The sequence below is a fragment of the Siniperca chuatsi genome, linkage group LG1, assembly GCF_020085105.1.
Source record: "Siniperca chuatsi isolate FFG_IHB_CAS linkage group LG1, ASM2008510v1, whole genome shotgun sequence".
NCBI classification, from domain to species: Eukaryota; Metazoa; Chordata; class Actinopteri; order Centrarchiformes; family Sinipercidae; genus Siniperca; species Siniperca chuatsi.
The window spans coordinates 34,946,829-34,961,583 of record NC_058042.1 but is presented as its reverse complement, the minus strand read 5'-3'; the positions used below and the strand labels follow the sequence as shown (position 1 = coordinate 34,961,583).

At 45.4% G+C, this 14,755-nt stretch overlaps 1 protein-coding gene across 1 annotated transcript; it reads left to right on the top strand.

The window, feature by feature from the left end:
• The first annotated feature begins 9,434 nt into the window (after positions 1-9,434).
• On the top strand, positions 9,435-13,895 carry LOC122873229. The gene is made up of 6 exons (XM_044189667.1): positions 9,435-10,871; positions 10,955-10,996; positions 11,084-11,167; positions 11,254-11,619; positions 12,407-12,514; positions 12,950-13,895. Exons 1-6 carry the CDS (start codon positions 10,856-10,858, stop codon positions 13,132-13,134), a joined length of 801 nt encoding a protein of 266 aa, XP_044045602.1. The 5' UTR covers positions 9,435-10,855; the 3' UTR covers positions 13,135-13,895.
• Positions 13,896-14,755: the final 860 nt, after the last annotated feature.

Below are 14,755 nucleotides of genomic sequence, written 5' to 3'. Positions count from 1 at the left end.
CCTAATCCTACCATCCTCGAGTGCGAATCCCTTCATTCAGATAAAACATCTGTCCACACCAATGAATGTTCAATGCGTCACATTCAAACTGTCATCTCACCCGGATTCAGTGTTTATAAACCACCTTTCTCATGGATTTCGGATCGGTTGCATATTTAACTAGTCTGAGGAGCTTGTCTAAACTGAATCATTGTTTTCATTCTCCCAGCGTCCCCATTCTCCCCCGTCCAATGAGGAAACAATTACTGTAAATTCTCTAATACCTACAAAGGGTGCAGGCCTTTACTTCAAAACGGGCATATATTAGAGACAGGCCTTCAATTCTAATTCCCTGTGTTTGATAAGAGTATTTACTCATATTTTAGTATGAAGCCTCATCATTTTTGTCTCCTTGTATCCGTTTCAACAAAAAAGCCCTCTAGCGTTCAGTGGACAGAATCCCTTAATTTCCTAACAAAATTTTTATTGTGAACATTTGCAGAATCGTGTCGAAAATTCACTGACTCCCACGGTTCCTATATGGTACCTCGATATAGATGTCTCCATCTTGTGGCACTTGTACATTACTACAAGTACAGTTTTATGGAGAGAAATTAGATTGCAAATCTAAATGTGTATTGATCTACAAATGAAAAATAAGATTTACATATGTGTGCAACGATATGTGCGTAATTTTGGGTACTCACAAATGTGTGTTCCAATCCACACACAAATACCAAGCAATTTGAACAAATGTAAAACTGTTTTACAAATGCACATATCACAACCTAAATAAATATGAATATTTTATGTAGAAATTTTTTACTTCAACTTCACAGATCTGATAATTTTCGCTTTTGAAAAGCTTCCTGTGTATACAAATGTCTAAAAATAGTTGTGACGGGAAACACAATTCTAACGGGAGGGAAACACATTTCAACAGGGGAACAGCCTTTGAAACAACACTGGTCACGCCGCGCACATATACCGCTGTTGTAGGTGAATGTCGTCGGATTTTCCCTCTAAATGCACATATGGCAGAGGGTAAATTCAAAGTAGTAAATTTACTGACAAAGCAGAGGGATATGGCCAGGTCACCTTGTGTAATGTTTACAGTGCAGATCATTGACTGGCAATACAAGTAATTTAGTGCTGCTAACACTCAGCATTTACAACTGTCTTTATAAACATGTTCCAGTACAAGTTTGTCCATCATTTAGCCACTAACCAATGCATTGTAGTTACACAGAGCTGTGAAGGTGACCCATCCTTTGTCCTTTACATTTCTTTTAATGAGGCAGTTACTAAAAACAGTTGCTACAGCCTCTGTAAGACACTTCAGTCCAAATGTTAGATTTGTCTGAATTTTCTCAGGTGAGACTAGTGTTAGGCAGACACCGCCTTTAATTCATTAAAAATAAGACATTAAGAAAACATTAGAATTGCTCTTAAAAGACAATAAAAACAAAAGGCGAAAACAAGCAAATATATAGATAACATTTTTTATGTAGGCAAATATTTAAAAAATATTAATACAAATCCACATAGCTTGTAGCAAGGTGCGGAATAAAATTATCACTTTTCCTAAAAAAAAACATGATTATGAATTAATCATTTTAAAGATTTTGACGGGTCCAAAATGAAGGTTTTGTGTATCTCTGTGTGAGATGTCTGACGTTTGGTTCCTGCTTCTAACAAGGCTTGTGAGCCAATAGTATAATGACGTTGGTATCACGTGGTATAGTTGCCAATTAGTGTGGAAAAAAACAGAGACTGACGTTAGCACATATTATTATCTTAGCTTAATAGTCCGAACAACAATAACCCATAAAATTACAGTTCTGCATATTTAAACAAAATAAACAACAACTACCGACAGCCATAGTCAAAATTTGAAAAATAACAACATCAGTCCCTGAGGAGCTACATTAGTATTAGTGACAGTTGCGCCCAGTTACCTAACGTTTTAGTTCCCTCAAACAGTGTAATGTTATAATGAAGATGTGTATCAGAGGGGATTTAGAAGTGGGCCAGGGTCCGACACAACCGATGGCCCGGGGCCAGTACAAGTTTATGCAGGAAAAGTTGATTGTGGTGGACTGATGGTTGCTCTTATTTAAGAACAAAGTGGACGTGGGATCCCAATATATTACCAATGTGGCATGTCGAAGGTAAATTAAAGTTCAGAACCACTGTAAATACTACTCATTATAGTGTTTAGACCCAAAACGTGACTGTTATTGAGGGTGTCATCTCATATAGCAGTCTAACGTATTATGAGACACTTCGCTGTGGTAGGCTACTTGTGACTAGCTAGCCATGTAGCCAGCTGCATTGAGCTCAACAGCTACGGTACTCACGTCTAATATTAAAATCTGAAAATACTGACATGATCATACAGTCGTCTTTTCTCTCCCTGTAGCCACTGTTGCTGTGTGGGGCTCAGATGTTTTTTACAATCCGCTATGAGATTTGTTTTCAGCAAGAAAACACTTGGACTAATGTTAGGTCAACACTACGCTATCACTAACACTAGCTAATGATAACTTTTACTGTTTTAATGGCAGCCCTACAACGTACTGTACTGTACTATTTGATTGGATTAAAATGTAAATATTTACCTAATGTCTTCTAGTGTAAGGATGATTGAAATGTCATTTTACGGTAAGTGTTGCAATATAGGGCACCTATAATTATTGGGGAATGATGGGGGAAAAAAGGGTTACCTAAAGCAAGCTAGCCATATCCTCAGATTACCATAGATAATGTTACATGAAACACCACCGCACAAAGTAACCTAAATCTATAGCTAATGTAGGGTTATTTGTTGCAAAATGAATTAATTACTCTATGATGAAAGATTCATCACTTAATATGACTGAGTCTGAGTCTCACTCCACTTGACCATGAAATATGCAGGTTGTGCAACGAACTGGCACCCACTGGACTGGACTGGAAGGGGGGAGGGGGAGTGCATCATCTAGTGGCTGGATGTTATCAATGTCATCAATAGCACCTTTAAGGATTAAAAAAAAAATTGCATTCAAAAGTCAATAAAAACAAAAGCAAGTAAGTAGTTGAAGAGGCTAAATATGAAAGGCAAAAATGAAATTATGTATCGGAGGTATTTGAAAGCTGCAGTAAACAATAATGTTTTAAGCCCTGATTTAAATGAGCTGACGGTTTCAGCAGACATCAGATAGCTTTGCCCAATAAAAAAGACAAATGGAATTTTGCCTCATGCCTTTTCTTTCATCCTGTTCTGAGCCTAGTTCAAAAGCAGCTTTCTTTATACATATCGTAACAAGTTAAATTAGAAAAACTCAAATGTGTATGCATGATATTCTCACTTTTTTGGTGAGTGTTACTAGCAAGGAGTGTGGTTGCAGACCAAAGCTCCATTTCTTAAAAGCATCTTAAGTATCTTTATTAGTGGGAATGCTGATGTTGGGCCTCGCCTCACCTCACCACATGTGAGAGACAAAGACAGGCCTACCTGGAAAATCTGAAGCCTTCACTAAGAGGCTTGACTGAGAAACTAAGTAAATGGTAGTCAGTAGACAATAGAATGGCACCATGTCCCTACAGCCGTTAACTCACACCTAGGTGCAAGACTGACGTGAGATCCCGGTGGAAGCCAAAGCGAGATCTCAGTTGAATCTAAACACCGGACTCCTATTGGATGAGACATGCAATACAGCGCATAAAATCTCACAGCACAGCTGTGATGACATCACGCATATAAAGCCTAGTGCCACACACTACTTGTCATCTTTTCCACTGTAACCCCTATTACGACAGGAAGGCACATCACATAAAGGAGCGTTTCTAGGATTTGAGGACATTCAGAGCCTTGTAGGGGGGGTCCGGTGGGATCTTCACCGGACTTTTATTTTTTGATAAACACACATATATACACACACAATTTTCAGATACAGTTCATGCAGTGTAGTGCTGCACCGTTCACCTCTCCATCATCTGCTGCTGCTGTCTGTCTGACCTCGTTCTCTCCCCATCATCTGCGGTTGTCTGTCTGTCTTCTCTCTCTCTCTCTCTCTCCATCATCTGCCTCTATCATCTGCTGCTGCCTGCCTTCTCTCTCTCTCCATCATCTGCTGTTGTCTTTCTTTCCATTATCTGCTCCATGTTTTTTCGCTTGTTCCTTTGTGTCCCAGTAACATGAATATCAAGATCTTCACACAGGGCCTTGGTCTTCTAATACACTTCATGTGCTTTCTCATCGTTCTGGTCATTTTTGAGTGTACTCAAACTGCCGTTTTATATTCCATTCCCTGCACCAAATCAACTATTTCTTTCTGTAGGTATTTGTGTAGGCCCTGAGTTACTGAGAGCAGTGTCTGAAACATGACAAGCATGTAGATGGTACTGAATCTGCAAAGCTTGCTTTCCTGTCCCTTAGCTAGAGGTGCTGAAATGCTCCCTAAGGTCTGGATAAAAGCAGAGAGGTTTTGTAGAATGGCATTCACAGACTCAGTCTGGCACTGGTTCTCTGCCCCCTACCTCTAGTTGCTTCTTAAAGAGTACCTAAACCCCAAAGTTTTGGCTGAAGTTCCTCTACCCTGGAAATTCAAAAATGTCTCTAGAGCGTGAAAAAAGTATGGGCATAGGCAGCGCTGGGAGGGAGTGTAATTAGATAGACCTACAACCTCTTCAGAGCAACAAAACATGTGCCTTTACGTAGTGCTCAGCGGGGCGGTGCTTGGTCCATTTTCAAGCAGGACAAAAATAGTGGCCTAGTCACAAACAGCACACTAAAATGTGTTTCTGAAAACATTTGAGGTGGAAATTGGGCAATGCAGTAACAGAAGCTTGATTCATATTTGATCAGCACTGCCTAGTTTGACTGTTTGATATGAGTTTCATTAGCCTGGTGCGTTGCGCTGGACAGACCTGCAGACTAGACGCAGGCCCAGACCTACAACCAATCAGAGCAGCGAAACATGTGACATGTGACTTTTCAAACATGAGGGGGCAGGGAGGGGGGGTTGGTGATGAAAGCTGCCACCATATACGTCACCTGCCACCAGATCAACTAATAGCAAAATTCAATTGCAATAGCCTGGTTTCAACCAGTAGAGGGCAGTCGCTATGCACAATTTGTAGAATTCAAATACTTTGCATTAAAATGTCAAGATTTGGTCCTGAATCCATCAACCGCATTACTAAATATACAGCTGGAAAAAAATGGTTTAGGAATTTAGTTATTCTTTAGAGGCTTGTAATTTATGATTGTGGACAAAAGATGTGGAAAAGAAAGCGTAGAGACACTCCTGGAGATCAAAGAAGTCACATGCCTCTGGGATGGCTTTGCAATTGGAGCAAAGGACAATTAAGTTCATGGGCTAGCAATGGATATACAGTATAGTGCCTCTGGATGCTTTTGTCTGAATCGAGTTTGTACACTGCTCCATTCATAACAGAACGATCACAGTGTATTAACACCTTGGTCACGCCAATCACATGCTAATCAGGTACTTAACAGTGATGAGGAAGGTGCAGCCAGAAAACAATAGGCATGATTACTGATTACTGGGCCATCTTGGAAACAATTAGGTCAGTTTCAGGTGAAACTAGCTAATTAACAGATACTCAGGTAGATTCTTGTCCCATTTTTTCACAATTGAGAATGACTTCCGGATGGGAGCCGAAACGTCTTTATTCTGAAAACAGTGTCCAGATGACTACGACTGAAACCTTTTCTACGACACACTAAAAAATCTTTATCAGGTGAAGAATGACTGGGGAGCTGAGGTACTTGAACTGTGAGTTCAGAATCAGAAATACTTTATTGATCCCAGAGGGGAAACTCTTTTGTTACAGCTGCTCACTATCACGTCAATGCACACAGGAATAGGAGTACTAAGCAAATCAAAATATAATAGAGAGAGATAAACAATACCTTCTGTCACTTTTTAATTGACAAATGATTGATGGTGACCTTTGACCTTTGATTAACACCCCCGGAAGTGCGTCACACAGAAGTGAGTGGCCTTATGCGTGGACCACTGAGCGTGAAGCAGGCGTGGTTAGCAGGAGCCAATGAGCGTGAAGCATGCGTGGTGAGCAGGAGCGAATGGGAGTAAAGTAGGCGTGGGAATGAAAAACCCTGTAAATTAAATAACATGATTAAATAATTCAATCATTTAAGTGAAATCAATAGTATCAAAAGTATAAAAATAATTGACAAATTTACCAGCTGTAAAATCTAATCTTTCAGGAGCAAAAGACACGTCCTTCTCTGTTGTCTGTCCGGAGCAGAGTGAGGTGTGAATGAATTGGAAAGATGTGGGAGGGTAGGCGGAGTTTGCGTGAACCAAAGGGAGGGTTAGCCAATGGGAAAATAGGTTATGGATTATTTAAAATCAAGGCCAGTTACGTCGCCCGGATTGGCGCTACCGGGGCCCCACCCTGGAGCCAGGCCTGGGGTGGGTGCCCGACGGCGAGCGCCTGGTGGCCGGGCCTTTCCCCACGGGGCCCGGCCGGGCACAGCCCGAAGGAGCGACGTGGGGCCGTCCTCCCGTGGACCCACCACCCGCAGGAGGATCCGTAAGGGGCCGGTGCAGAGAGATCTGGGCGGCAGTCGAAGGCAGGGGCCGGCGACCAGATCTCCGGACACAGAAACTGGCTCTAGGGACATGGAATGTCACTTCGGGGGGGGAAGGAGCCTGAGCTTGTGCGGGAGGTTGAGCGTTACCGGCTAGATATAGTCGGCCTCGCCTCCACGCACAGCCTGGGCTCTGGAACCCGTCTCCTCGAGAGGGGCTGGACGCTCCATTTCTCTGGCGTTGCCGGGCGGGAGAGGCGGCTGGTGTGGGCCTGCTCATAGCCCCACAGCTCAGCCGTCACGTGTTGGAGTTTACCCCAGTGAACGAGAGGGTCGCGTCCCTCCGCCTCCGGGTGGGGACAGGTCTCTCACTGTTGTGGCGGCCTACGGGCCGAACAGCAGTGCAGAGTACCAGGCCTTCTTGGAGTCCCTGGGAGGGGTACTAGACAGTGCACCACCCGGGACTCCGTTGTTCTACTGGGGACTTCAACGCCCACGTGGGCAACGACAGTGACACCTGGAGAGGGGTAATCGGAAGGAACGGCCCCTGATCTGAACCCGAGCAGTGTTCAGTTGTTGGACTTCTGTGCTAGTTACAGTTTGTCCATAACTAACACCATGTTCAAGCACAAGGGTGTCCATCAGTGCACGTGGCACCAGGACACCCTAGGCGGAGGTCGATGATCGACTTTGTTGTCGTATCATCTGACCTCCGGCGGCCGCGTGTCTTGGACACTCGGGTGAAGAGAGGGGCGGAGCTGTCAACCGATCACCACCTGGTGGTGAGTTGGATCCGCTGGCGGGGAGGAAGCCGGACAGACTTGGCAGGCCCAAGCGTATCGTGAGGGTCTGCTGGGAACGCCTGGCGGAGCCCTCTGCCAGCAGGGTCTACAACTCACACCTCCGGGAGAGCTTCTCCCAGATCCCGGGAGGTTGGGGACATTGAGTCCGAGTGGACCATGTTTTCCACCTCCATTGTCGATGCGGGCGGCTCGTAGCTGTGGTCGCAAGGTTTCTGGTGCCTGTCGCGCGGCAATCCCCGAACACGGTGGTGGACGCCGGAAGTAAGGGATGCCGTCAGGCTGAAGAAGGAGTCCTATCGGGCCTTGTTGGCTCGTGGGACTCCCGAGGCAGCTGACAGGTACCGGCAGGCTAAGCGTGCTGCAGCCCGTGCGGTCACAGAGGCAAAACTCAGGACTGGGAGAGGTTCGGAGAGGCCATGGAGGAGGACTATCGGTCGGCCTCAAAGAAATTCTGGCAAACCGTCCGACGGCTCAGGAGGGGGAAGCAGTTCTTCACCAACACCTTGTACGGTGCGGGTGGAGAGCTGTTGACCTCGACTGGGGATGTTGTCGGACGGTGGAAGGAATACTTTGAGGATCTCCTCAATCCCGCTGTCACGTCTTCCGAAGAGGAAGCGGAGGCTGGGGACCCGGAGGCGGACTCATCCATCACCCTGGCCGAAGTCACTGAGGTTGTTGGCAAGCTCCTTGGTGGCAAGGCTTGGGGGTGGATGAGATCCGTCCTGAGTATCTTAAGTCTCTGGATGTTGTGGGACTGTCTTGGCTGACACGTCTCTGCAACATCGCGTGGCGGTCTGGGACAGTGCCTCTGGACTGGCAGACCGGGGTGGTGGTCCCTCTGTATAAGAAGGGGACCGGAGGGTGTGTTCCAATCACAGAGGGATCACACTTCTCAGCTTCCCGGTAAGGTCTATTCCAGGGTACTGGAGAGGAGAATTCGTCCGATAGTCGAACCTCGGATTCAGGAGGAGCAGAGTGGTTTTCGTCCCGGTCGTGGAACACTGGACCAGCTCTATACTCTCCATCGGGTGCTCGAGGGTTCATGGGAGTTTGCCCAACCAGTCCACATGTGCTTTGTGGATCTGGAGAAGGCATTCGACCGTGTGCCCCGGGCGCTTTGTGGGGAGTGCTCTGGGAGTATGGGGTCCGGGGCCCTTTGCTAAGGGCTGTCCGGTCCCTGTATAACCGGAGCAGGAGCTGTGTTCGCATTGCCGGCAGTAAGTCAGACCTGTTCCCGGTGCATGTTGGACTCCGCCAGGGCTGCCCTTTGTCACCGGTTCTGTTCATAATTTATATGGACAGAATTTCTAGGCGCAGTCAGGGGCGGAGGGTGTCCGGTTTGGGAACCACAGGATCTCATCTCTGCTGTTTGCAGATGATGTCGTTCTGATGGCTTCTTCAAACCAGGACCTGCAGCATGCACTGGGACGGTTTGCAGCCGAGTGTGAAGCAGCTGGGATGAGAATCAGCTCTTCCAAATCTGAGGCCATGGTTCTTGACCGGAAAAAGGTGGTTTGCTCTCTTCGCGTGGGTGGGGAGTCCTTGCCCCAAGTGGAGGAGTTTAAGTATCTCGGGGTCTTGTTCACGAGTGAGGGACGGATGGAGCGTGAGATTGACAGGCGGATCGGTGCAGCGCCTGCAGTGATGCGGGCGCTGTATCGGACCGTTGTGGTAAAGAAGGAGCTGAGTCGAAAGACAAAGCTCTCGATTTACCGGTCAATCTACGCTCCTGCCCTCACCTATGGTCATGAGCTTTGGGTAGTGACCGAAAGGACAAGATCGCGGATACAAGCGGCCGAAATGGGCTTCCTCCGCCGAGTGGCTGGGCGCCCCCTTAGAGATAGGGTGAGGAGCTCAGTCACACGGGGAGCTCGAGTAGAGCCGCTGCTCCTCCACGTCGAGAGGAGCCAGCTGAGGTGGCTAGGGCATCTGATCCGGATGCCTCCTGGACGCCTCCCTCGGGAGGTGTTCTGGGCATGTCCCACCGGGAGGCGGCCCCGGGGAAGACCCAGGACACGCTGGAGGGACTATGTCTCTCGGCTGGCCTGGGAACGCCTCGGGATCCCCCCGGAGGAGCTGGAGGAAGTGTCTGGGGCGAAGGAAGTCTGGGAGTCCCTGCTTAGACTGCTGCCCCCGCGACCCGGCCCCGGATAAGCGGAAGAAGATGGATGGATGGATGGATGGTTAGGAAGAGCTTGCGTGAGGCAATAATTTTGTGAAAATGTGAACTAAAAAAATAAATGATTAAAGTTTTGAAGCTGAATAAATGTCCAGATATCCGTTGATGAATGTCTACATGCAGCATCTCTTGCAACTCCTGTGCAGATTGTGTGAAGATCAAGGAATGAGGGCGTCAGATTTTCCTCTGTAATACCATCACCCTAAAGACAGTTTGAAATCGGCGCGTGAATCTCCTCACACACAGAGTAAATGAAACCATACAGCTTCCTAAGGCAATTCTCAATCATCTATACATCCTGTGTCCCTAAAAGGATCAATGTTTCCTGCTCTTTCTGAAGTCCCTTTGTATGAAGACAGATCAAGAAATGTCTCTTTTATGGTCTTAAGGCATATTGAAAAAAGATTATACTTTAAAGTTTCACAATATCATAATAGGAAATGTATGTATGCACATGTGTTGGCAGGCCAGAGCCGGCACCCTGTTGATATAGACTGTTTGATCATTGCATGGGGGGTGACTCGCATATCCTCACTGACCAGCCGCTCTGATAATGTTACGGAACAGACCAACCCGGAGACACAGGTAAGGTGATTTCGAGGGTTTATTGATTACAGAGATAATTAGAGAGTTTGTAAGAGCAGAGAAGATACCGTCCCTTGGATCACTGATGGGAGTGAAGTACAGGAGCTGGATAGCTGCACACGAGGTGACGGGAACTGGAGTAACACACACTGGAGACGGAAGACACTCCGGAGCCGGGTGAGCACTGTTACCCACAGGAGACTGGAATCGAGTAGAAGGTTAGTAGCTCTGGATGACTGAGAACCAGGAATAGCGTCGTAGTAGAGTCCGTGGTAAACTGAAGGTAGGAGGCGTAGCTCTGTCCTTCTAGCGAACGAGACCGGACACTGACTGAGGTGAGGAGCTGGGTATATATAGGGAGTAGAGTGGCTGATTATGTGCAGGTGTGCGATGGGTGACAGGTGCTGGGAATTAATAATCAGGTGAGGGAGTGCAGAGTGAAGGGGAGCCTGAAGTGCGAAGTGACAGGACGAGAACAAGACAGACTGTGACAGATAACACCCGGGAATGGAATGCAGCGGCCTGTGAAGATCAAGAAGAATGGAGGAAGTGTGAACTTTAGGCATTTACATAGTATTGTGTACCAGGAGGAGCTCAGGTCATATAACCAACTGCTTCAGATATAGCAGGTACAGCGTGTGGAGAGGTCTCTGTGCTGTGTCACCAGATATATCTGTATTGGGGGATATAAATACTAGTTAAAGACGACGCAGAGAATAGGACTTCTGAATCTGACAACGGAGAATGGCTCAAGCATCCGGTAAATTACTTATATCTTTAAAGCTAAATTTTACACGTTTAAACCTTTAGGCAGAAACATAGGGACTTTTTCATTCTTTGCAGTGACTCTAAACGGAGGGCTGAACCTTCAAGCAGAGGAGTCTGGTAAGTACAGGTCTACATTATGTATTTTTAATACTGAAATATCTAAAAGACTTTTATTTCCTACCGTGATTATAAATTATCTTTCAGAGTCATCAACTGATACCTCAACATCCGAGACCTCATCTGATACTGACTCCTCATCTGTGCTTTCAGAGGACGTGGTATTACCCGGTGAGTTGCTACATTTTTTACCTTTTTTTTTTTTTTTACCTAAAACTTACACAGAATATTTATCAAAAACTTTTTTCTCATGCTAGATCTGTGGGGCGATTTGGACCAATATTTCCAAGAAGGTTTATCGCCATCATCACAGCCACAGGATGACACAACGGGGCATGCCTCAGACGGTCAAAACATTATACATTCTTTAGAGGCTGCCCGGTTAACCGGAAGAGATCCAGGTGATGTGATACCGCATCAGAATTTTGAAGAACAACCGCCATTTCACGGAGAGTCTGTCTCAACCGTTAATCAACCGCTGATGGCCGCGGAGAGGTCTAGGCCTCAACCAGCGGACAGAGATCCAGGATTCTCATCGGGTCGCAACAACAGGAGAACCAGTTCTGAGAATCCACACCTGAGATCCTGCGGGGCTTCCAGCGAAGGATTTCCATCGGCACGCTGTAAGTCTATTTGCTTTTTAAATTGTTTTACAGTACATTGTGAGACGATTCAATCACGCCGTATAAATGTAATAATTACCCAGAAGGGAACAATGTACGTTCCTTTTCTCTCATTTTACATCATAAGCATACACGGATGGTTTTGTATGTGTGAAATTAAATAGGCTGTGCTTAAAAATTAACTTTCTACAAAGCTGAGTCTCACAAGGTATATTTGACTGTGTGTTGTTATAAGCTATTAACGGTGTTGGTTGAGTTATAGCGTTATCCTGGTGTTTTTTAAATATAGAGATAAGTTATATGTGTGAAATTAAATAGGCCTTGCTTTGAAACGTAATTTTCTACAAAGCTGAGTCTCATAAGTTGTATTTGACTGTCTGTTGTTATAAGCTATTAACGGCGTTGGTTGAGTTATAGCGTTATCTTGGTGTTTTTTAATATATGAATAAGATGCCATAAATTCTAGGGGTTTTGCTTTTGTTATTCTCATCAGTCTCTCTTAAAGTAAAAACAGCTGTTTTTGGTCCTTACTCTTGTCTTCACAGCAAGTTGTGACTCTCTCACTCACACACACACACACACAGACACACACATGCACGCGCACGCACATGCATACACACACACGCATGCACATGCACACACACATGCGCACACGCGCGCACACACACACACACACACACACACACACAGACACACGGTCTGGCTGTTTGTTTACATACCTTAAGGGGTTGCTGTGTTTATGAAATCTGTCCGTTTATGAAGTTAATGTTTTCTTTTTTGTCTCTAGCAAACAGACCCAGGTCCAGACCATCCAGGTGTCCTCAGTGCTTTAGAACTACACGCCAGCAATTGGAGCTGATGTCTAGAGCCCTTTGGCTCATCTGTCAGAAGTTAGGTGCACAAAGTGACAATTTGTAAACTGTTTCAGACTGTGATTTTTATCATCTGTATAAATTGCAATGATGTTGATTTAAGGTTTTTAAAAGTGTTTGATTTGTATGAGGTCATGGATCAACACACACTATTAGCTATTGATTTGTTAGAGAGTTTTGCACAAAATCTCCAGAATGAGTTGGGTTTTCAAAACGATTTAACTGAAAATGATTTGAATGAAAACAACACAGCCGCTACATCTAACAGCTCTGAACAGCCTGTAGATCCTCTCCTTGCTTTAAATCAAGCTCTCGCTAACCTTGAACAATTAGAGAATGAATCATCACCAAATGAAACAATCAGAATAAATAATGTCCTTGAATTGTTAGAGAGTTTAACAGACCCAGTAGCACAAAATATGGAACCCGTCTCATTCGCAAAGCCCTCTGCATTGCAGGTGATCCCACACACCCGTCACACAGCTTCTTCAGTCTGCTGCCATCAGGGAGGAGACTGCTGAGTCTCCAGGCCAGGACCAACAGACTGAAGGACAGCTTCATCCATCAGGCTGTCAGGAAGCTGAACTCGCTCCCAAACTTGCCCCCCCGTCCCTCTTCTGCCCCAGGCACCACTGAACTATGAACCCCCCCCCGATCCCACATCCCCAGGACCTTCCACTGACATACGATGTCATGCACCAGTCACTTTGTGTAGCATTGGTCTGCTCACTACCTCATTCACCATGGAACTGACGCCATTCTACAACCTCAGTCAGTTTAATTAAAATAAGCTCTTTGTCACCTTGTTTGTTCACTGGTTTGCACTTTATCTGCCATGTGCCTTGCGCTGCTTTTAGTCAACCTATTTTTATTTTATTTTATTTTTTTATTATGTCTCTTTTTTGTATTCCCTTACTGTATAGTTTTAGCTTATATTTTATATTTGATCTAGATTTTAGGCTCTACTGTTAGTGTTATCTGTATGCACCGGGGGTCTGAGAGTAACGCAATTTCGATTCTCTGTATGTATGTAATGTACGTGTGGAAGAATTGACAATAAAGCAGACTTGACTTGACAAAATCTCCAGAATGCGTTGGGTTTTCAAAATGATTTAACTGAAAATGATTTGAATGAAAAACGACACAGCCGCTACATCTAACAGCTCCGAACAGCCTGTAGATCCTCTCCTTGGTTTAAATCAAGCTCTCGCTAACCTTGAACAGTTAGAGAATGAATCATCACTAGACGAAACAATCAGAATAAATAATGTCCAGCTCGAACAAAGTCCCACTTTATCAGACCCTCAGACACCTCCAAACTACATCGATCTCAGTATACCCAGTCCTCCTGTGCAGCAAGGAGGTGCTCGTATTTCCCCACAACCACACGTTGTGCGGCGAAGCCAATTTGCAAATTATCAAATCAGACAGTTGTTAAACTTTCCACCCCCTCTTAACGCAGATGGAATAGTGGATTACAGCATTTTTTACAACCCAGCCTTACAGCAAGCTGATGTGTTGCTACAACAAGCATTAGCATACGTGACTCCTCGAGACGCGGTACAGTTAGAGCTGCGCGGGCAAAATCTCCATAGTAACGTCTCGGTCGTCTTATCTAATGAGGCTCTTACTCTGTGTTGTGCAGTCTAACTGGGCCGTTATGGCCGATGGTCAGCTAGAACTTGTCGTAGAAATGATCCAGAACCCTAGGGGTGGGGGGAAACGATTTCTTGGGAAAATGCTAGACAGTGAAATCATTAAAAAAAAAAGACGTTTTCTGTACATTGTCCACAACAGAGAGAATCAACTATGTTTTGCCATCTGTCTGGCTCATCTGTTAGATCCTGATATCAGCGATAGAGAAGCCCTCGAACGTGGTAGACAGCTTCAAAATGATGTAGGATTAGACAAGCAGACCGCTGTATCTTTTAGCGACATCCCTAAATTTGAAACCGCGTTGGACTGTACAATTGTAGTGTTTTACAGAACCGAGGAAGACAGAGCTCTCCGCAAATTCTTGACAGATAGCCCAAGACAGAGTAAAACCCTGATTTTGTTTGTCTTCCAAAATCACTACTATGCGGTTAAAAATCTCAAAGCCTTTCTAGGTTCGCCTTATGTTTGTGAGCACTGCTTTACAGGTTTTAACACCGTGTTAGGCCATACTTGCGAAGCTCGTTGCACCGTATGCTTTGACCCCAGTTGTACACAGAGGCCGTGTCAACCTGTTGTGTGTGACCAATGCAACAGAACATGTCGCTCGC